Genomic DNA, 21869 nt, shown 5'->3' with positions numbered 1-21869 from the left:
ACCTAACACGCATCCCGGAAGACACGGTCCTCACAATCGCTTCCCTCAAAAAACAGACTCGGTAAAGTTAGCCCAGATGCACCTGCCCCGCGGCCCCAAGGCCTCGCGGACGCTTCCCTCCCACCTCCAGGACACGCGCCTCAGAGAAAGCGATCCGAATCCGGCTGCGACACGGCCGTGACGTCACAAAGGGCCGACTCCTTCCGGCTTCCGCCCCAGAGGCGCGGAGTGCACGCCGGGCCTTGTGGTTTTTCCGGGGGGTCGGTGCCAAGGCCGCTGTTCCAGCGCTTCAAGTACCACAGCCCGGGCAGTGTCTTGGGGATTCGTGAAATCGGATGATGGGAGCCGCCTGCTGGCTTAGATAGGCCTTCAACTAGAATGATGTATCTTGCAGCACTAGGCTGAATTCCATCTATAACATCACTGTCCAATAGATACATAATTCAAACCAAATATGTAATTAAAAAATTTCCAATAGCCTCATTTAAAAAGTCGAAATAGAAAAAAACATATTTTATTTAACCCACACATCCAAAATATTATTTCAACATAAATTTTTTTTTTTTTTTTTTTTTTTTTGAGATGGACTCTCGCTTTGTCACCCAGGCTGATCGCGGCTCACTGTAACCTCCACCTCCCAGGCTCAAGCAATTCTCCTGCCTCAGCCTCCTGAGTAGCTGGTATTACAGGTGCTCACCCTCACACTCTACTAATTTTTGTTATTTTTAGTAGAGACGGGGCTTTCGCCATGTTGGCCAGACTGGTCTTGAACTGACCTCAAGAGACCCACCTGCCTCAAGCTCCCAAAGTGCTGGGATTACAAGCATGAGCCACAGTGCCCGGTCTCAATATTTTTAAAAATACTTAAGTTCTGTTGTTTTTCATGCTAAGTTGAAGAAATCTGTTATGTCACACTTAGAATACAGCCCAATTTGGACCAGCCACATTTCAGATGCTGGATAGCCACATGTGGCTAATTGGCTACTGTAGTACAGCACTATTACAATGTAGTGGACAGAGCAGTTCTAAAAACCTTTGGATTGCCAGGAATATGTAATATAGTTGTCTGGATAGTTCAGGGGCCTTTGCCACCCACTAACTGAATGTTTCAATTGCTAAAAATTAAAGAATTCATTTTTGTTATCCCTCAGAAGTATATGCAACTTGCTGAACCCCATCCTTCTTTCTAGTTCAAAGGAAATGGGTCATGGCCCTCCTCCTAGGCCAGACTGCTCCGCATTCCTCTCCAATATCTTTGATCTGCAACTGACTGCCCCTTCTGTCGGGGTACGGGGCATCAAGGACCTTCTTCTAGGGTTCTTTATCTCAGAGACAGGTATTACCATCAATCTAGCTGCATAAACGAAAAAGTGAGTCATCTTCCTTATTTCCCTTCCTTTAATCCCCTTAGTGCAATTCATTACCAAGTCCTGTTGATCTTTCTTCCTGTGTCTTAAATCCATTTCTCTCCACTTCCATGCCAATACCCCAGTAAAAGGCACTATCAATCTCTGAACTTTCCAGCTTTTCTTGCTTAACTGCAATTCGTTTTCCACAGAGCAGCAAGACTTACTTTTGAAACCACAAATCTGATGTCACCCTACTGAATCTGATGTCACCCTACTGCTTAAATAATACTCGAGTGAGTGACTTCTCAGGAATTTTTTTTTTTTTTTTTTTTTTTTTTTTTTTTTTAGATAGAGTCTCACTCTGTTGCCCAGGCTGGAATGCAGTGGGGAAATCTCAGCTCACTTTAACCTCCACCTCCCAGGTTCAAGCAATTCCCCTACCTCAGCCTTCAGAGTAGTTGGGCTTACAGGTGCATGCCACAACACCCAGCTAATTTTTGTGTTTTTGGTAGAGATGGGGTTTCACCATGTTGGCCAGTCTGGTCTCGAACTCCAGACCTCAAGTGACCTCATGGCCAGCCCCTTCCTGCCTCACCTGGTGCCGTATTTCTTTGGGCTTCTATACTCTGTCTTCTCCATGCCCATTCCTACCACGGGGCCTTTGCACTTGTTGCCATACCATGCAAAGCCCTCTTCCCTTCAGATTTAGTGTCCTCAGGGAAATGTCTAACTAGGTCCATTAGAGTTTCTCCATACCCCATGGACCTCTCCTTCAAACCATTTACCTGAGGTGCCATTTTATACAATTTTGGAGAATGATTTATTACATATCTGTTCTCCTTACAAGTCTAGATAATTGATGAAGTTTGGGACCATGCCTGTTTCTGCTCACCCCAGCGTTAATAGTTAGCATAATTGTGAGCCTGCAGCTGTTTGAAGAAATGAGAGGACTTTACAACCCTTCTGTCCATTTTCATACTATCTGTCATTTTTCCTGCCAACCCCCACATACAAGTTGTCTACTGCTGCCTCAGTTCCTTTCTATCCCCAGCCTCCTTAAGGTCAGACTGCCTTCCATTAAACCGTTCTGTAAAGTCACTCATGACATCATCAGTCCTTGCAGCCTTTTTCGGTGGTCTGCACTGATAGTACTGCCTGAAACCTATAGCCCCTTACCTGGCCTTGACTTTCTACCACCTCCCTTGGTGAGATGATTATCTCCCATTTTAGTTACCACTCACTTTCTGAGGATGTGCCATTTGAAAGTGTTTCTTCTGAAATGCTGCCTGGTCATCTACTGCTAAAATGCCAAGAAAGGGTAGGGATGTTCTGCACTCCCTGAGGTAGTTCTGTTAGGTAATTCTGAATGCTTGGTTTGTCTTACCAGCTACAGAAACAGAAACCTACTCTGTAAAAGGAAACTGGTAGCTCCCAAACTGGGATGTTTGCAGAGGTTTTGCTGAGGTGCAGAAGGTAAGCCCTCTGTCAACTGAGTCACCTGAAAAAAGGTCTTCCCAGCTGTCTCTTTGTGTCAGGAAACAGGGGCTCCACTTTCACGGCACACCCTCAGCCACACTCTTGTCACATTCTTAGCCCTACTGAATGGAGCTGAAAATAATAAGAAAACTTCAGATCGATTATTCAACATTCTGCTCACTATTTTCATCTGGCTAGCAGGCATGTCAAATTTAACATGTCCAAAACCAAACTTCCAACCTTCCCTCTGAAATCTGCACTTCCTGTTCTTCCCATCTCAGCAGATGGCAACTTTTTTCCAGTTTTTCAGGCCCAAAACCTTGAAATCATTTTTGGCTTTTCTCACACCCCGCATTCCATCACCAAATTCTCTGCCCTCGGAAACACAGGCAAAGTCCAATCACTGGTAACCATTTCCCCTGCTACCATCCACTGTTTCCTCAGCCCATGGGGACTGCTCAGCTGGTCTCCCTTCTTTCCTCCTGTCCGCCAGAGACTAGAATAATCCCAGAAAAACACTCCCCTGCTCAAAACCCTTCCATGGTATCTCGTCTTCCTCAGAAAACACATGCTCTTCTGCGTGGCTTCCAGGGGCCTGTGTGATCTGGCCCCTCACTGACCTTCACTCCTCCCTATCCCATCACACCAGACCACCTGCCGTTCCTCAAAAACGTGGTCCTTTACTCTGAATGGCCTTTTCCCACAGATCTCTCCAGCTCAGTCTGCAGACCTACTGAAGTGCCTAGCGGCGGGCTTCCTGACCACTATATTTAAAGTAGCACTGTCCCCTCCTCCTCTAAAATAGCACCTCTGTCCCCTTACCCTGCTCCATTTTTCTTCTTAATATGTCACCACTAAAAAGAACATGTATTTACTTTTTGTTTGTCTACTTCTCCTCCCTATGCCAAAGACAGAATACAAGTTCCATGAAAGCAGGAACTTGGCTTTTGTTCACTGCTGTATTCCCAATCCCTCAGAACAATGCCTGGCACAGGGCAGACATTCATAGAAATTTGTTAAATGAATAAGATGATAGAATCCTAAACATTCATTAGGCCAGCAGTCTGGGAAAAAAGGTGACATTCTAAAGGTAAACAGAGGAGAGGACAAATAGTTTATTTGGTAACAAGGATTAAAAGGGCATTTAAATTCCTTGTCTCTCTTCTGATGGCTGAACTCAACTGCAGCAGTCAAATGGAAAGCCACACACAAAAATACCCTTGCGGACCTTGGCCTTTTATAGAAATGCAAAGACGCCTGAGTTATACAACTTGCAATTATTTTCTAGACAGAAGTGCCAACTGCTGTACTTTCCAGCGTCTCAGTGGCTGCTACATTCTCCTTCTTGTCTTCGGGTTTCATGGCAGGAAACAGAAGTACTTCCTGTGAAAGACAGAAATGTACCTTGAAGCTAAGAAGCACCCTGAACATTTTTTCACAGTTATCTACCTATTCCTTTGGCTTCTGTTATTGTTACCACCAAAATCCAGAGATGAGTATATTCCAGCTGAAAAGACACATGTGTTCTTTTATTTCAACTCAGACCCTCTCAGTTAGATGACAAAGAACAAATGCATAGCACTACCTAGGGCACTGCATCAAAAGGATGAATAAACATATTTTTATTAAAGTTTGATTTCCTCATCTATAAAAATGGGAAACAGTTTCTACACCTCATAGGCTGACTTAATTAGCTGAAATAATGCATGGAGACTTCCCTGGATCCTCCATAAATGATAACAGTTAGCATTCCTTCTGCCTCTGGTAGGAAAAATCCCAAATCCTTTAATGTCAGAGGCTCTGGCCCTCCTGTGAGTGGCATAGAACTTCTCTGCCTGCTCCTCTTCCCTGCCCAAAGCCCTTCCTTAATTTTATCCTCCAGGCCCACCATGTCCTGCCTCTAACACGAGCTTCTTTAGGGCAGTGCGCACTGAGGGCTGCTACATACCTTTATGTTGTTGGAGTCTGTGAGAAACATGGCGACTCGGTCAATGCCCATGCCCCAGCCAGCCGTGGGGGGCAGCCCATATTCCAGGGCGGTACAGAAGTTTTCATCTATGAACATGGCCTCATCATCACCTGCAGCCTTGGCCTAGAAGAGGAGAGAACCAAAAGATGACCTTCTTCTAGGATATCTCAGTGTGTGAGTGAACATGTTAACAGGCTCCGAGGGAGGGGTACCATCATTCCAGGGATGCTCCCGACACTCAGGACTTGTTGGGAATTCATTTCCTAGTAACTCCAAGATGCAGCTGTTTCTTTCAAAGACCTGGAGGTTAGGACTGATGAAACTGACCTCAGAACACATACAAATTTCTCTGAAATAAAACACTTCCACTGCCTGGGGCTCTGGGACTCCAAACAGGTTAATTCTCGGAGCCTTTGTGACAATTCCAAAAGTCTTTCTCGCATTTTCTGAAGGCAGCCCTCACTGGCAGCAACAGCTGCAGGCAGCCTGTGTGGGCTTTGTCTTCTCCATTAATTTTTTCCTGTCTCCCAGCCCTAAGCCAACTCAACACATGTACAATCTAAGAAAAACAATGTTCTTGTTTGGCAAGTGTATTTTCAAGGCAAGTGTCATGCTTCTCATGGGGATAATCATAACGAAGTTCCTCTTTATGAACTAGAGAGTGAAGTCTCCATCTTGAAATGTGACTTCCTCCAGCAAAGCTATGGCTTTATCCTTTACTTCTGAAGTCGCCAAGAATGTATACATCAACAAAGATCAGGATTAAGGCTGGTATTACCTGGTGAGCAGGCACAGACTCTGATCATAGCCCCCTTCCTCACCTTGGCCTGTTCTTCAAAAAGCTGCCGCTGCCGCATGGGATCATTCAGCTCAGTGTAGGCATTACATATCTCTTTCTTCATGACAAATAGCTCAAAGCGCTCTGTCAGACCCTCTTTAGAGCGGTGCCTATGGATAGAAGTCCAACGAGGAGGTTGAATATACAGGCCCCTAATGATCTAAAACAATTTTTTTTTCTTTTTTTGAGACGGAGTCTTGCTCTGTCGCCCAGGCTGGAGTGCAGTGGTATGATCTCAGTTCACTGCAAACTCCATCTCCTGGGTTCAAAGTGCTTCTCCTGCCTCACCCTTGAGTAGCTGGGATCACAGGCGCATGCCACTACGCCTGGCTAATTTTTGTATTTTTAGTGCACAGGGTTTCACTATGTTGGTCAGGTTGGTCTAATGATCTAACATCTAATACAATAATTAAATTCTAGTGGACTCAAAGTGTTACTGATTGCAGTCTGAAGTCTGCAAGTACTCTCAGCAACAAATCATGTGGTACAAAAGTGAGCAGAGTGAGAAAGACCAGGAAGGTTTAATGATCTTCCTAACAAGCCAGTGTGGCAGACTGTTACAATGGACCACACCTCTCATATTCGTGCCCACATGTAGTCTCTCTCACATGCACTCTGGGCTGGCAACATGTCTTGGTTTGGCCAATGGGATATCAGCAGACGCTTGATGTGTATTTGTACAATGTGGTTTATTCTTTTGGAAGCTTCCCCTTAGGGCCCAGCTGCCATGCTGAAAGGAAGACCAGGCTGTGCTGTCAGAAAGGCCACATGAAGAGGCCCTGAAGGACAAAATCCTATGTGGAGTGACATGGAGGAGAACCAAAAGTGCCCTGGCAGAATCCCCATTTAAAAAATAGCCACTTGGGTTATCCTAGTCAACACCACTCAGCAGAAGGACCATCAGTCAACCCACAAAATCTTGACAATGAATTGCTGTTTAATACCACTAAGTTTTGGGGCTGTTATGCATCAACAGGTAACTGGAATCTTACCATTTAGCCAAAGGGCTCATTATCTGTGGGTGATCACAGATGAACGTAGGATTGATGCAAGTTACTTCCAGGAACTCCCCTACAAGCTTAATGAGAAAGCAAAGCAGAGTTAATCACCATTTCTGAATAGTATTTGATCAACCCAGCTTAGACTGAAGACCTCAGCTCCCACCCAGTTGGGCTTATCCTATAGCCTTTTAATTAATTAATTAATTAATTATTATTTTTGATACAAAGTTTCACTCTGTTGCCCAGGCAAGAGAGCAGGGGCACGATCTCGGCTCGATGCAACGTCCACTTCCCGGTTCCAGCAATTCTTGTGCCTTAGCCTCCCAAATAGCTGGGATTACAGGTGCCTGCCACCATACCTGGGTAATTTTCCTATTTTTAGTAGAGATGGGGTTTCACCATGTTGGCCAGGCTGGTCTTGAACTCCTGACTCAGGTGCTTTGCCCACCTCAGCTTCTCGAAGTGCTGGGATTACAGGTGTGAGCCACCATGCCTGGCCTACACTATAGGTTTTTTTGTTTTTTTTTTTGAGACAGAGTCCTGCTCTGTTGCCAGGCTGGAGTGCAGTGGTGCAATCTCGGCTCACTGCAACCTCTACCTCCCAGGTTCAAGTGATTCTTCCGCCTCAGCCTCCCGAGGAGCTGGGACTACAGGCACATGCCACCATGCCCACCTAATTTTTAAGATTTTAATAGAGATAGGGTTTCACCATGTTGGCCAGGATGGTCTTGATCTCTTGACCTCATGATCCGCCCACCTTGGCCTCCCAAAGTGCTGGGATTACAGGCATGAGCCACTGAACCTAGACTACCCTATAGCTTTTTAAAGGCTGGAAAAGATTAATTGAGATCACACACATAAGTTATTTGGCACAGAGTTTAGTATGACAGTTTGTTAATTCTCTCGTTCTCTCTTTAGAGTTTTCTTGTGAAGCTGCAGAAATGAACTCTCCTTAGTGGGGTTCACTTTCCCAGGGAATAGGGAACTGTTCAGCACCAGATGGGGACATGGACAAGAAAGGTGGGGCCTCTCACCTTGTCAAGGAGCCTGGCTGTGGTCCGAGGTGGAGGACATTCAACAGCTTTTGCCACACAGATATCATCAAGAATTTTGCGAGTTTCTGGGATACAAATGCTCAAGTTAGGGCAGGAGACATCACACTAGCCAAGTAAAAATGTACATAAAAAGAACAGTGTGGGAATTCTAGCTCTGATCCAATCAAATTCATAGCTGAACTGGAATGAGGGCCTTACAATGCAAGAGTGAGTGCTGTCACTTTACCTTCAGTTTCAAAGAGGTTAGTTTCTGGCAGCTTCATCTCCAGGGCTTTCTCAAGCTCTTCTATCATGCTGATTCTCCGGAAGGGTGGGGTGAAGTCAATTTCATAGGCCTGGCCCTCTGGGCCATCTGGGTGGTAGGTGACCTTATAACCGCCTGTAATATGCTTCACCATCCCTGGGAGAGAAACCTGTTATTTAGTGGGGATGAAACCCAGGCAGCCCTCCTCTGAAAGCGGCATACCAACCCGCCATGACTGTGAGAGAGAGCAGGAGTCACCTGAAATCATTTTCTCCGTGATTTCCATGAGATCGTGATAGTCTGCATAGGCCATGTAGAACTCACAGGTGGTGAACTCAGGATTGTGTGTCAGATCAATCCCCTCATTCCGGAACTGGCGTCCAATTTCATAAACCCGGTCGATACCACCAACCACAAGCATCTAATAACAACACATGGCCATGGTCATGACAGCTAATCTTGTATTAACAACTCTGGGAAGTTTCAGTCTCCAGAAACCGTAACGTGTTTTCACAGGTTAGGCATGCTCTCAGGTCTCTAGTCAAATGCCAAGCACCCTGCTCTCTTTAGACACTTGTAGTATGCACAGTTACCCCACTATTTTGGCTGCCCAGGATTTCTGGATACTCTTCTTGTCTTGGGCATCCCACATCATTGAGTCTGAACCTCCCCCAAGGAAGCAACATCTCTTGGGGTTAGGTTGTAGTCAGATACACTAGTATGACTTCAACATGGAAGCTACTAACAGAAGAAGTGGTATTGCACAGAACTCATGTTGGTGAAGGGGGCAAGTGATTGGCCCAGAATAATTCCCAGTTATGTGGTTTCCAAGCCCGATTCTCTGATTGTTCTAGAGATTGTGAGCTTCCTATAAAGCTGAGTAAATTTTTATTTTGTTTAAACTAGTTATAACAGGTTCTGCTGTCTGCAACTACGAATTATGAATGACAATCTTCAATATTTACCTGGGAATCTGAAAAGACATCTTTATAGCTATTTGAAAATCCTGTTTTCTGAGATGGAGTTTCCCTCTGTTGCCCAGGCTGGAGTGCGGTGGCAGGATCTCGGCTCACTGCAACCTCTGCCTCCCGGGGTTCAAGTGATCCTCCTGCCTCAGTCTCCTGAGTAGGTGGGATTACACTCACCTCCCACCACACCCAGCTAATTTTTTAATTTTTAGTAGAGATGGGGGTGGGGTTTCACCATGTAGGCCAGGCTAGTCTCAAACACCTGACCTCAAGAGATCCACCTGCCTTGGGCTCCCAAAGTGCTGGGATTACAGGTGTGAGCCACTGCGTCGAGCCTGAAGACACTTATTTCCAACTTTCCAAGAGATCAGACTCTTTCTTCTATGAAAAACTTAAATTAGGTCTAATCCAAGTAAAACTATAAAACAAGTTTTAGGAGAACCAAGGTAGGTAAGGAGTGCCTGTATACATGAGAAGACAATCCCTTTGCCCTTTGCCCTGCAATGCTCTATCGATCTTGTAGAGAAATTCTGAAGTGTTACTCACGTCCATACACCTGACCCATTAGAAGACTTTCTTGGCTGTTTTCCTCTCTCTGTTCTTTGTATTTCTGACTCTACCTGTCTAGCCAATGGTTCTCCAGCTTTCTGCTTCTTTAAGGGAATGAGGTGTATTATTATTGACTACCTTATGGTAGAGTTCTGGAGCAATTCTCATATATAAATTCATGTCCAGCTCATTGTGATAAGTGATGAAAGGCTTGGCCACAGCTCCCCCTGGGATGATGTTCATCATGGGAGTTTCAATCTAAAAAAGACAAGGAGAAACATTCAGTCCTCAGATAACCAGAGGACTTGGGGAGACAGATCACCCTTTGCATGTAATATAGTCTAAGCCTGTTATATCCCAAACTAAATGTTAACGCAATTGCTTAACAAAAAAGAACAGATTGTATGATTTTCTACAATAGTGTCTCAATTTCTATTAATACCTAATACTGTTGGAATTCACTTGGAGTAGTTGGCAGAATATTACAGAAGATATGTTGGGAAAAGTCATATATGTCTCAAACCTTTTGGAAGGCCGAAAGGTTTTATTGCAGCAGGCAGAAGATGGCCAGCCAGTTCACTAAGTTAGGGAGAAGATAGGGAGGGAGGAGGCTTTCCCAGTTAAGTCTGTTTACCCCACATCCCTTTGTCTCTACTCTGTTTACTCATGTAAACTTTGTGCTGGATGGCCCTCTCTGGGGAAGATCAAAGAGGAATTACCTGTTAATAGCATTTACTCTGGGCCCTGGAACCTAAGCTTTTGTTAGTTGTAAAACCACTCTCTTAACCATGTTAATTATTCACAAGTATGTTAACTTAGAACCTCTGTCAGGAATAACTGTGTGGAAAAACAGGAAGTCTGGGTCAACTGGTTGCATTTCACCCTCTGAAAGCAGCCAACGGCCATCGCTACCCCACTTGAAACACTGTAATGGTGTGAGAGTGCATTCATTCATCCCTGGTTGAGTCAGGGTCTGCACGTCAAATTCCGCAGTTGGTGACCGGTGTCTCATAATACCATTAATATAGGCCCATGAACTTTCATGAGCTGAGAATCTAAATGGATACAGCCTTTCTTGAGTTCAAATTGCAGTATTTACTAAAAATTTAGGGTGGTCCGAAGGTAGTAAGTTATCTCAACTGATCATTTAAAAATTTAACTGCTTATATCCTAACTTATTCTACATCTAGAAATCCATGCTATAGGAATACCTGAACATGTGTATAAAGATGCTTGTTGAAACAAATAATGCAGCATTAAGGAAGAATATCTATCTGATACAAAGAGCTCCAGAATATCTTGTTAAGTGAAATAAAAGCAGGTCCATCACAATACATATAGTGTGACTTCATGTATATTTAAACCAAAAATAAAACCCCTCCAAAACATTCACATCTGTGCACTCCATCTGCAGCACACACATGTACCCATGTATACATGCCCAGTCAATGGCATGGAAGGATACATAGCAAACTCAAGTTTGGGGAGGGAAGTTAGTTGGGAGGAAAGGGCACCTTCAGTTTTGCTTCTATTTAATTTATTGTTTAAATTTGTTTTATGATAAGTGTGTTTGTCTTTCTCATATGGTTAAAAATATTTCTTTTTTTTTTTTTTTTTTTTAGATGGAGTTTCGCTCTTGTTACCCAGGCTGGAGTGCAATGGCGCGATCTCGGCTCACTGCAACCTCCGCCTCCTGGGTTCAAGCAATTCTCCTGCCTCAACCTCCTGAGTAGCTGGGATTACAGGCACGTGCCACCATGCCCAGCTAATGTTTTGTATTTTTAGTAGAGACGGGGTTTCACCATGTTGACCAGGATGGTCTCGATCTCTCGACCTCGTGATCCACCCGCCTCGGCCTCCCAAAGTGCTGGGATTACAGGCTTGAGCCACCGCGCCCGGCCTAAAAATATTTCTTAATGCTACAAAAAAGCAAAATGATTTGAATACATTTTGAATGTGGCATCATTAGCATGTGGATGGCCTTATACGTTGTCCATTATCTTGGAGATCAGGTCCTGCCTTCCTCATCAGGACAAGGTAGAACAGTGGCAATGGTGAGAAAGGGGACAGTCTCATTAAGCAAGAACGATCCTGACACAGGATACACTTTGGAAAAGGAAGGCAAGGGAAAGTAGGAGGCAAGCATTGTAAGGCAGCTCATCATGTCAGGCAAGGAACTCTCCCTACCTCCAGGAATCCCAGCTCGTCCATGAAACTTCTTATATATGTGATGATCTTAGAGCGGGTGATAAATTTCTGCCTCACAAAGTCATTCAGGATCAAGTCCAAGTATCTCTGGCGATACCTTGTTTCCTAAACCAAAAGCAGCAATTAGAAATCACTGGTACATATGATTCAATGGTAGGATAAACAAATGGAAGGCACCTCCTTGCCACAGCTAGGAGGCCATGAATGCTTACCTTGTCTTTTAGGCCAAAGTGAAGATGAGGTAACATATGCAAACAGGGAGACAGCAGTGTGATCTCATATGGAATGATGCTCAGCTCACCCTTCTTGGTCTTCCCAGGATTCCCCTGAACTCCAATTATGTCTCCCCGACGCAGTTTGTTATTAATATGAATAAATTCTTCTTCTGATTTATAATTTCTGAGTGAAAAGGAAATGTGATTCAGTAACAATTCAAATGAACACTACTGACCACTGGTTTCCTCTGGAACCCTCAATCAACCATTAATACCTAGGTAATGTGAGCCCAAGAATGATCTCAGATTCAGGGGCAACTATTAAAAAAGGACTATCCTTTACTTTACTGTCATATAACTTGAAAGCAGTCATCACTTTATAGGTGACTAGATGGTCACATTACCTTCTTTTCAGCCTTGCCCAACCATATCCCACTCCTTCTTACTCTAATTTCAACAACCAATAAGAACACATCAGCCTATTGCCATGTTCTCCAGGCCAACCAAGAAAGGTCTATAACTGGATATTTCAAGATACCTGGAATTGGCCATAACTTGCAACTTCACTCCCTCTCCTCGAAGATCATAGAAGATGAGCTTTCCCCCAGAAGCTCTTTTGGCATGAATCCTTCCTAGAAAAAAGAGGAGCAAAAATATTGACTGACAGAACCAGAAGTCATTTTATAGTATCAATGTCAAAAAAGCTTCTTCTGGATTTCTTTTTGAGACAGAGACTTGCTCTGTTACCCAGGCTGGAGTGCAGTGGCGTGATCTTGGTTCACTGCCACCTTTGCTTCCTGGGTTCAAGTGATTCTCTTGCCTCGGCCTTGTGAGTAGCTGGGATTACAGGTGCGCACAACCACGTCCAGCTAATTTTTTTTTTAAGTAGAGAGGGTGTTTTGCCATGTTGGCCTGGCTGGTCTCAAACTCCCAGGCTGAACCTATCCACCTGCGTGCTGGGATTACAGGCATGAGCCACCACACCCGGCCTCCATTTTTTTTTTTTGTCAGGGCAGAACACAAAGCATTACAATCGGATTATAGCTTGAGGTCTAATACCCACCTCTGCCCTCAAGCCAATGATCTCCATTCAAAGCAGTTAAAGACATGCAGGGAGATCTGGCCTTCAAGATAGTCACCAGATGCCTGAAGATGGTGGTGGCGGCTTGTGCCTGTAATCCTAGTACTTTGGGAGGCAGATCACCTGAGATCAGGAGTTCAAGACCAGCCTGACTAACACAGTGAAACCCTGTCTCTACTAAAAATACAAAAATTAGCCAGGTGTGGTGGCGTGTGCCTGTAGTCTCAGCTATTTGGGAGGCTGGGACAGGAAAATCATTTGAACCCGGGGAGTGGAGGTTCCAGTGGGCTTAGATGACACTATGCACTCCAGCCTGGGTGACAGAGCAAGACTGTGTCTCAGGAAAAAAAAAAAAAAAAAAGACTTTAGTAAAATTACTGCCCTTTAAACAAATCTTTTGGGCAGACAGGAAGAAAGAAATGTTTTAGGTGCTGGCAGGAATTCTCTCTGGGTGGGAGGATTATTGGTAAATCAAAACTTTCTCTATTTGCTTCTTTCACTATTCTAAGTTTTCTACAACTAACAGTGTTACTATTTGGTTGGGGAGGGCAAGGAAAAGATGTGATTTTTTTTTTTTTTTTTTTATGATACCGCAATTCCAAAAGAGCAATGTTCTAGAAATACTGTCTCAGTGCAAAGAATTCTAGGCCAAAGACTAAAATTCTTAGAAGCCTGAGACTTCTACTGCTGACTCTTGCTGATGAAGGGAATCCTTACAGAGAAAGCCCCTCTCTTTGTAGCACTACCTGATCTGGAATAGGAGTCCCTGTCTCGAGGCAGCTCTACTTCTTTCTGTGAGTAGATATAACGGCACTGTCCTTAGTGAAGTAGCTTCAGACACAGGCTCCTTGAGAACAAGACCAACCCAGACCTTCCCTTGTGCTACTGAAGCAGCTTCCTGTTGTGGGAGTTCAGTGATTTGCCAGGGAGAGTTCCTACCTGCCACCCTTAAGGTGATGTCAGTCAGGTGATCCCCAGGCTGCAGGTGACTATATTCTTGGATGAAGTTGGTGAGTGAGATGTCTACATGGAACTTGTGTGGGTATGGGTCTTCCCCACTGACCTTCAGTTGATGAATTGCTTGACTGCGGATTTTGTAGTATTGCTGTTAAAAAAAAAAAAAAAAAAAGCCCTTGAGAAGCTGAACCTGGTCAGACCAGTGGCCCATCTAGCAGAGGGTAGTACTCTGCCTCAGAGTGACCCTAATACATTGTTTACTTTAATCAAGCCCTCTGCATTGTAGGATTAGTAACATGGAGTGAGATCTGTACTTAACATATGCAGGGTGGTCAGATCCACACCTGGAAATGAAGGCCAAAATCCAAGAGTCAACAAAAAGAAAAATCAGAGCTCTGCCTAAAATCACAAACGTTTAATTGGTACAGGCGGCTTTGTTGTCTCTTTTGTAGACGGCATTTGCATGGTGAGTTGAGTCATTTATCTTCTGAACTACTTTCCTACCTTCTGAACTACTCTCCTACCTCTGGCCACACATCAGACTTTTCCCCAGGGTATGGGGCCTGGAGAATGTAAATAAGGAATACTCTAGAGCAGCCCATTAGCAAAGCTTTTCTTTCTTTTTTTTTTTTTTTTGAGACGGAGTTTCCCTCTTGTTACCCAGGCTGGAGGGCAATGGCGCTCACCGCAACCTCTGCCTCCTGGGTTCAGGCAATTCTCCTGCTTCAGCCTCCTGAGTAGCTGGGATTACAGGCATGGTGATGCCCAGCTAATGTTTTGTATTTTTAGTAGAGGCGGGGTTTCACCATGTTGACCAGGATGATCTTGATCTCTTGACCTCGTGATCCACCCGCCTCGGCCTCCCAAAGTGCTGGGATTATAGGCTTGAGCCACCACGCCCGGCAGCAAAGCTTTTCTGATGCAACTTTTCAACTCTGCTGCTTCAGGGGAAAAGCAGCCTTAGTAATTTGCCAACAAATGAGTATGGTTGGGTTCCAATATAATTTTACTTGTAAAACCAAGGAGGGGGGCTGGGCACGATGGCTCACACCTGTAATCTGAGCACTTTGGGAGCCCTAGGTGGGCAAATCACTTCAGGCCAGGAGTTCAAGACCAGCCTGGCCAACATGGAGAAACCCCGTCTCTACTAAAAATACAAAAATTAGCTAGGTGTTGTGGCGCGCGCCTCTAATCCCAGGCCAAGGCAGGAGAATAGCTTGAACCGGGGAGGCGGAGGTTGCAGGGAGCTAGATCATGCCACTGCACTCTGGCCTGGGCGACAGAGTGAGACATTGTCTCTAAAAAAAAAAACAAAACCAAAAACCAAGATAAGAAGGATAAAGCAGGGGTATGGAGAAGTGGATTTGGCCTGTGGAATGTAGTCTGCCAGCCCCTGGTCTAAACTAAACCTTAGGCAATCTTTAGAGACACTTTCCCTGGGGCCTCAAGGCCAAGCTAATTCCAAGAAAGGTTAATTCACTTGGGAATGCTGAACTCCCCCAATGCCTTTTGGCAGCTGACGTAAAACACACTCAGGTCTGTGCCTTTAACCAGATGGAGTGGCAGACCCTCCCTTATCCCTGGCAGTGACCCTGGGCATACTTGTCCCTTCTACTGTCCAGTCCCAAGGAATCAGACGCTTTCCTGTGCCCAGCCATGCTGGTGGCCCAGGGAACTCACATTTGGGTCCAGGCTCTCTTCCTCAGGACCCACACCATTGTCAGTAGTGTGGTTGGTGGCAGCAGCGGTGGCTTGGCTTAGCTGTTTCTCACTGAGCTCTTTCTGCTTGGCCTCCTTCTCTGCTACTTTCTTTTCAGCTTTCAGGCGTCTCTTCAGCTCACTGTTGGAAAGATGAAAGCATTCAATGTGTTAGCTGCCTGAGGAGTCCTCTATGTTCTGCCCCTGGCCACTTAACAGAAATACGAATTGCCTGGGGGAAATGCTGTTGCTCAGTTCTAGTCCCCTCAATTCCACACTCACAGCTCAGTTCAGGTCTCTTGTCACTCAACTCTATGTAAAAGACAAAATGGAAAAAATAGAACAAAGATGTAAAAGATCACTCTCAGTTCTGCTTGCCAGTCTCAGGTCCCTGGCATTAGGTCCCAACTAAACCCAAGATGACCAGGACAAAGAAAATCCAATGCATTAGTTTTGAACAGGAGAAAAGATTTTCTAGAAAATTAGCAGAATAGGCTTTTCTTAAGCTAACTAGGTTGGGGAGCTCCTTGGGGACAGTGACCGAATCTTAGTTGTTTAGTTTCCCTTCTAGAAGGTGAAGTTCGTACAGTGCCAGATCTTTTTTTTTTTTTTTTTTTAAATGAGACAGAGTTTTGCTCTGTCACTCAGGTTGGAGTGCAATTGCACAATCTTGGCCCACTGCAACCTCTGCCACCTTGATTTCAAGGGATTCTCATGCTTCAGCCTCCTGAGTAGCTGGGATTACAGGTGTGCACCACCATGCCCAGACAATTTTTGTATTTTCAGTAGAGATGGGGTTTCACCATGTTGGCTAGGCTGGTCTCAAACTCTTTGCCTCGTGATCTGCCCGCCTCGGCCTTCCACAGTGCTAGGATTACAGGTGTGAGCCACTGCACCTGACCCGTACAGTGCCAGATCTAACACATGACAAGGCAACATCTCTAGCTGTCTGCCACCTCCTCTCTATTCCTCCCTGGAGTGAGTTAGCTGGCTTTTTAGCACTGAAGGAGAGCTCCCCCACCAACAGACTCTCCAAGAATGGCTGTCAGCATTAGTCTCACTTTGCCCACTGGAGCCTGACTGAGACAACAGAGTAGAGCAGTGTGCAAAGCAGCATAGTACAGGGGATAATATACCATCTTTGTAGTCAGGCTGAATGGGACGAAATTCCAACACACTTGTCAATTATGTGACTTGAACAAGTGAATTAACTTCTCCCCTGCAAAATGAAAATAATAATGGACAACCCCCACCAGTTGTTGTGGTGTGTACTGAGATAATGTTTGTATAAAAGGATGTCCCTGACCCTGGCATTTAGTTAATCAAATGTGAGCTATTCTAGGTATCTCTCACTATCTTAACCCTTTACTCTCTGTGCCTCATATAGAAACCATACCAGTTGATTACATTTCTGGCTAAATCACTTGCTATCCAAACTCTTGATACTTACCACTTGAACCTCAAAAAACAAAGTGATGTGGACAACTTTGAGCTATTCTTTATGATATGTTCATATCTCTTATGGTCTCAATTTGCTATGTGAACCCAGAACCAATTGGTGTAGGGAAGGACACCTTTACCATTCCAAGAGAACTTATGAGTCATTCTTTCAAACTACTGAACATAATCAATTATTCTCCAACAGTGAACCACAGCAAAAGATCTCAAGTCATGCTTGCATACTTTCTGGCTTCAGAGCACATTCTTCATTTTCAATATGAATTTAGAATAACTTAAAAAAAAAAAGAATTGAGGTTTTGAATCTTTCATCTTTTTTTTTTTGAGACGGAGTTTCGCTCTTGTTACCCAGGCTAGAGTGCAATGGCGCGATCTCAGCTCACCGCAACCTCCGCCTCCTGGGTTCAAGCAATTCTCCTGCCTCAGCCTCCCGAGTAGCTGGGACTACAGGCGTGCGCCACCATGCCCAGCTAATTTTTGTATTTTTAGTAGAGATGGGGTTTCACGATGTTGACCAGAATGGTCCCAATCTCTTGACCTCGTGATCCACCCGCCTCGGCCTCCCAAAGTGCTGGGATTACAGGTGTGAGCCACCGCACCCGGTGCATCTTTCATCTTTTAAACATGAAAAACAGATGCTGACTGTTTCAAAGTTGACAACTTTTCTACATACGTCTTACAACATTTGTAAAGACAACCTTTCCAAAACATTGTTCTGGTACTATCACGCTATAATTCAGTCAGTAGACTATCTAGTTCTTCTAGAATTAAGATAAATCTGTTTTCTACTCAACCAGGTGCTCCTCTTAAATCAAGTCAATCTTGAGGATAATCCAAAAAGGTCCTAGAGATAGCACTAAGATTAGAAACCAAATTAATCTCAAGAGCAAACAGAACCCAAGAAAGACAGAAAAGGGAAATAACTGGCATTAGAAATTATTTATTCAAACAAGGGTTTTGTTCTAGAATAAGATCCACATGTCATCTCAAGACTCTTAGGAGGGACGATTCTAATTCATTAAAGAGAAAATGAGAAAGGACTATTGGTTTTGATAGTAGGGCTCCTTGTTTCCTTAGCAACAAGCCCAAAGACTTAGCCAGGGGCTTCACAGATAATCAACCAAGTAAGGAAAGAATTTTTGCTTCCAGAGCAATAAAGAAGGTAATGGGCACCAACCTTCTTTGATCAGAAAATGGCTTGTCCTTGTGAGGCGCTGTCAAAGGAGCAAGTTGACCCAGTCGCAGTTCCCTGTGACCCCACTCTGCCCAGGAGGTTTTGCGCAGGGACCCCCTAACAAGCCTTACAGCAGCTTGTGTCAACATGGCAGAACACCCTGGAACTAATGATTACCACCACCTAGCGGGAAACACAGAGATGAGGTGTCAGATGGGACAGACGGGATATATATATCCAACCAACTCTCTTACGGGTTGGGGAGGGGGCCCATGCTTCTACCAACTTTTAGCCCCATTTAACTTAAGACTCTCTTAACTGATAGCAATTCTGTAACACTCGCTGTGCTACGACTGTAACTGAAAATGTTCCAGACTATGGAAAAAACATGCATACCTAGGGTCAAAGGTCAACAACAAGCAAATGGATAGCTTATAGGTAAAAATGATCACAACGCCCTAGAATATGGGAACAGGATATGAGGCACTTTCTGAAGCCCCTGAAGTGTGATTTCTCACTTGGAGAGGAAATACCTGGCCACAAGATGGCAATAGGAAGCACATAAAATAAGAGGAAATTGTCACTGTTAATTGCAAACTCTAGACAAAAATAAATGCAAGCCACACAAAAGCACAAGTCAAAGAGAAGACTTGTCTGGAACTCTAGGAACAAGGGAAAAGGAGTTTTCAGGAAGGTTATTTGACTACATGTTTATACATTATTAACACTGAAAGGCAACAGAATTACAGAGATCATCTTCTTTACTGTGTTCAAATAAATTTGAGGAGGGTATTTCATTTTGGCAGGAAGCACAACTTTTTAAACTTGGAGTCAATATCTGCTTTTTTTTAGTTGAGGGGAAGATGGAGCTTTGCTCTGTTGCCAGACTGGAGAGCACTGGCAGGATCTCAGCTCACTGCAACCTCTGCCTTCTGGGTTCAACCGATTCTCCTGCCTCAGCCTCCCGAGTGGATGGGACTACAGGCATGCAGCACTACATACAGCTAACTTTTGTATTTTCAGTAGAGATGGAATTTCACCATGTTGGCCAGGATGGTCTCGATCGCTTGGCCTTGTGATCCGCCTGCCTGGGCCTCCCAAAGTGCTGGGATTACAAGCGTGAGCCACCACGCCCAGCTCAAGCTGGTGCTTTTCAAAGATTTCAGACCAAGGAATTTCCAAGAACAATTAGAAGGAAATGGTAATCATAAAAAATTATTTCAGCCCAAGGTTACTAGAGGAATATACATCCATAACAAGACAACATGAGTAGTGCTGTGCAGTCAGTATACAGAGCATGGGCTGTGAAGTCACAGGCTTGATTTAAGATCTCTGCTCCAGTGCTCTGGATCAGTGCTACGCTATATTTTAGGAATCCATGCTTTAGTAGTGGATTCAATTACCAGGGCCTCAGTTTATTAGTTTGAAAAATGAACAGTAACTCTTCTCTTGCAAGGTTATTATTGAGATTAGACAGAAAGCTTGTAGAGATCTACCATTGTGCCTGGCACAGAAAAGCTGGTCAAAAAACCAGTAGTTGTATTTAATCTTACAAAAGTCAGTGAAGCAGGGAGTGTTGGCTCACGCTTATAATCCTAGCACTTTGGGAGGCTGAGGTGGGCAGATCACCTGAGCTTGGTAGTTCGACACCAGCCTGGGCAACATGATGAAACCCCGTATCTACTAAATTACAAAAATTTAGCTGGGTGTTGTAGTCCCAGGTACTTGATAGGCTGAGGCACCAAAATTGCTTGTACCTGCGACGCGGAGGTTGCCATGAGTCGAAATCACACCACTGCAATCCAGTGAGAGCAACAGACTCTGCCTCCAAAAAAAAAAAAACCATTAGTAAAGAGGAATTAACCACTTTTCTCAGTTAAAACCTAAAAATCACACTCTGAACTGGAAACCTTGCTTTCACCTGTGATGTACAGTCCTAAAATTCAATTTAATGTAACCGCTTATCACAGGTGGTTTGAAAGAATGAACTAAATTTTAGGACTGTAGAATATCACAGACACACCACATTCAACTAAATTTGACTTAACAGATTAAAGTCCAGTCTATTTGGTCGGGGACCGTGGCTCACGCCTGTAATCCCAGCACTTTGGGAGGCTGAGGTGGGTAGATCACCTGAGTTCAAGACTTCGAGACCAGCCTGACCAACATGGAGAAACCTAATCTCTACTAAAAAGACAAAATTAGCCAGGAATGGTGGTGCATGCCTGCAATCCCAGGTACTCGGGAGGCTGAGGCAGGAGAATAATTTTAACCCAGGAGTTGGAGGTTGCAGTAAGCCGAGATCACACCATTGCACTCCAGCCTGGGCAACAAGAGCGAAACTCCGTCTCAAAAAAAAAAAAACTCCAGTTAATTTTCTTTAAGGTAGCAGTCCAAAGACCAGGTTCCAAACATTTATGGAAATCCATCAGATTTCTTTAATAAAGGACAATGTATTAGGGTGCTATCAAACTATAAACTTAGACCATTTCTCTTATACTTTTTCTAAGATATCTGAAGCACAAAACTAGCGACACAAAAGGAAACATTCCTTTTTTCTTTTCTTTCTTTCTTTTTTTTTTTTTAAATTCAGGATCTGGCTCTGTCACCCACGCCGGAGTGCAGTGGCACGATTTCAGCTCACTGCAACCTCCACCTCCTGGGTTCAAGCGACCTTCCTGCCTCAGCCTCCCGAGTAGCTGGGTTTACAGGTGCGTGCCACGGGGATTAAGCCCTCTGGAATGGTACTATGTACCATCCTTCCTAGCAACGAGAAAACACTCAATGCCTGTGTGTTGTGGTTTAAATGAGGAACACTAATGAGAATGTAAGGCAGCCAGTTCTTACCTATGTTAACGTACACACTCCAAGGATTTGGGAGTGGTTGACAAAGATATCAGGCTAACTTAAGAGGGTCTCTACTGTTAGACGTTGATCACTCAATACTCACAGATCCACTGAATATCTCGTATGGGTAGATGCACGAGTTTTAGAACTGATCCCTTTTAATACATAACGTTCAGAATGACTTTAGCGAGGGCCAGAAAATTTTGAAGGTCTTTCTGAAGAGCTAGGGTATTTAACTTATTCTCCAACTTCCTCGTTTACTGAGTGGCTCAACAAAGAATGGATTTCTCAGAAGGAAGGAGAATGAAGGTAATCATTAAGTTTCGCTTTTCTAAAAAAAAAAGAGAAAACGGATGTTTCGCTTTTCTTTCCTGATACCTCTTAGTTCTCGTCCTAGCTCCTCCTCCACAGTCTCTTAACTATAGGAGTACGATAGTGAGAATTCGCAGGTGCCGGCTGGGACCGGGGAGCATCCCGGGATATGTGGTCTGCAGCGCGCAGCCACCACGTCGCGGCATGTGCGTACCCACGACAGCCAGCAGGAAGGCCCCGGCACAGCCGCCTCGGTGGGAACCTCGTGGTGCTTTCCAGCCCGGACTCTCCTACCGCAAAGGCTTTAAAGACTCGCAGCGACACTTACTTCTTGCTCAGTTTCGGCTCGGTGCCATCCACTTTCACCTCAGCCCCCGGCACCGCTGCCATCTTCCCGGAGGCCCCGAACCCAAAGTAACGAGGATAGTACGTTAACTTCCGGGTCAGGGTGCGAAGCCCCACCTCTTCCG

At 44.6% G+C, this 21869-nt stretch overlaps 2 protein-coding genes across 20 annotated transcripts in view; both read right to left on the bottom strand.

Annotated features, from left to right (window-relative positions):
- ADAT1 (adenosine deaminase tRNA specific 1) overlaps window positions 1-730 on the bottom strand; it is a 116963-nt gene extending 116233 nt beyond the window's left edge. For 7 of the 15 annotated variants that reach the window (XR_012518939.1, XR_012518937.1, XR_012518938.1 and 4 more), the window contains exon 1: window positions 3-729. Coding sequence is in view for 1 of the 15 variants with exons in the window: in XM_010332590.3 (XP_010330892.2) it covers window positions 3-13 (11 nt within the window). In the remaining 14 variants the exon portion in view is untranslated. Of the gene's footprint in view, window positions 1-2 lie in introns of all 15 variants that reach the window. The other 8 variants (XR_012518946.1, XR_012518948.1, XR_012518945.1 and 5 more) reach the window with 5 other exon arrangements.
- A 3188-nt stretch (window positions 731-3918) lies between these two features.
- KARS1 (lysyl-tRNA synthetase 1) lies at window positions 3919-21841 on the bottom strand. 5 transcript variants are annotated; one of them, XM_074404978.1, is made up of 16 exons: window positions 21728-21810; window positions 19998-20065; window positions 18244-18423; window positions 15591-15750; window positions 13893-14058; window positions 12411-12504; window positions 11870-12056; window positions 11637-11762; window positions 9588-9707; window positions 8191-8353; window positions 7915-8088; window positions 7668-7753; window positions 6625-6710; window positions 5616-5742; window positions 4774-4917; window positions 3919-4208 (listed from the first exon to the last, which is right to left on the bottom strand). In XM_074404978.1, the coding sequence occupies exons 3-16, from the start codon at window positions 18387-18389 to the stop codon at window positions 4110-4112; spliced, it is 1878 nt and encodes a 625-aa protein (XP_074261079.1). In that variant the 5' UTR covers window positions 18390-18423; window positions 19998-20065; window positions 21728-21810; the 3' UTR covers window positions 3919-4109. The 5 variants fall into 5 exon arrangements, with proteins under 5 accessions (XP_074261079.1, XP_074261075.1, XP_003944665.1 ...); XM_074404974.1 differs by having other exon boundaries at window positions 19998-20061; window positions 21728-21805; XM_003944616.4 differs by lacking the exon at window positions 19998-20065 and having other exon boundaries at window positions 21728-21815.
- Window positions 21842-21869: the final 28 nt, after the last annotated feature.

This window comes from Saimiri boliviensis, chromosome 1, assembly GCF_048565385.1.
Source record: "Saimiri boliviensis isolate mSaiBol1 chromosome 1, mSaiBol1.pri, whole genome shotgun sequence".
In the NCBI taxonomy this organism is placed as follows: domain Eukaryota; kingdom Metazoa; phylum Chordata; class Mammalia; order Primates; family Cebidae; genus Saimiri; species Saimiri boliviensis.
Note: the sequence above shows the minus strand (reverse complement) of the source record. Positions and strands in the feature narration are given on the sequence as shown.

What these genes read in the sequence shown, in the direction of transcription:
- KARS1 (XM_003944616.4), bottom strand. Translation starts at nt 18,389, where the DNA reads ATGTTGACACAAGCTGCTGTAAGGCTTGTTAGGGGGTCCCTGCGCAAA. An exon ending in TAACCTCTTTGAAACTGAAG is followed by an intron (nt 7,754 to 7,914) that starts GTAAAGTGACAG and finishes TTTGTATCCCAG; the next exon opens with AAACTCGCAAAATTCTTGAT. An exon ending in ATGAGCCCTTTGGCTAAATG is followed by an intron (nt 5,743 to 6,624) that starts GTAAGATTCCAG and finishes TTCTATCCATAG; the next exon opens with GCACCGCTCTAAAGAGGGTC.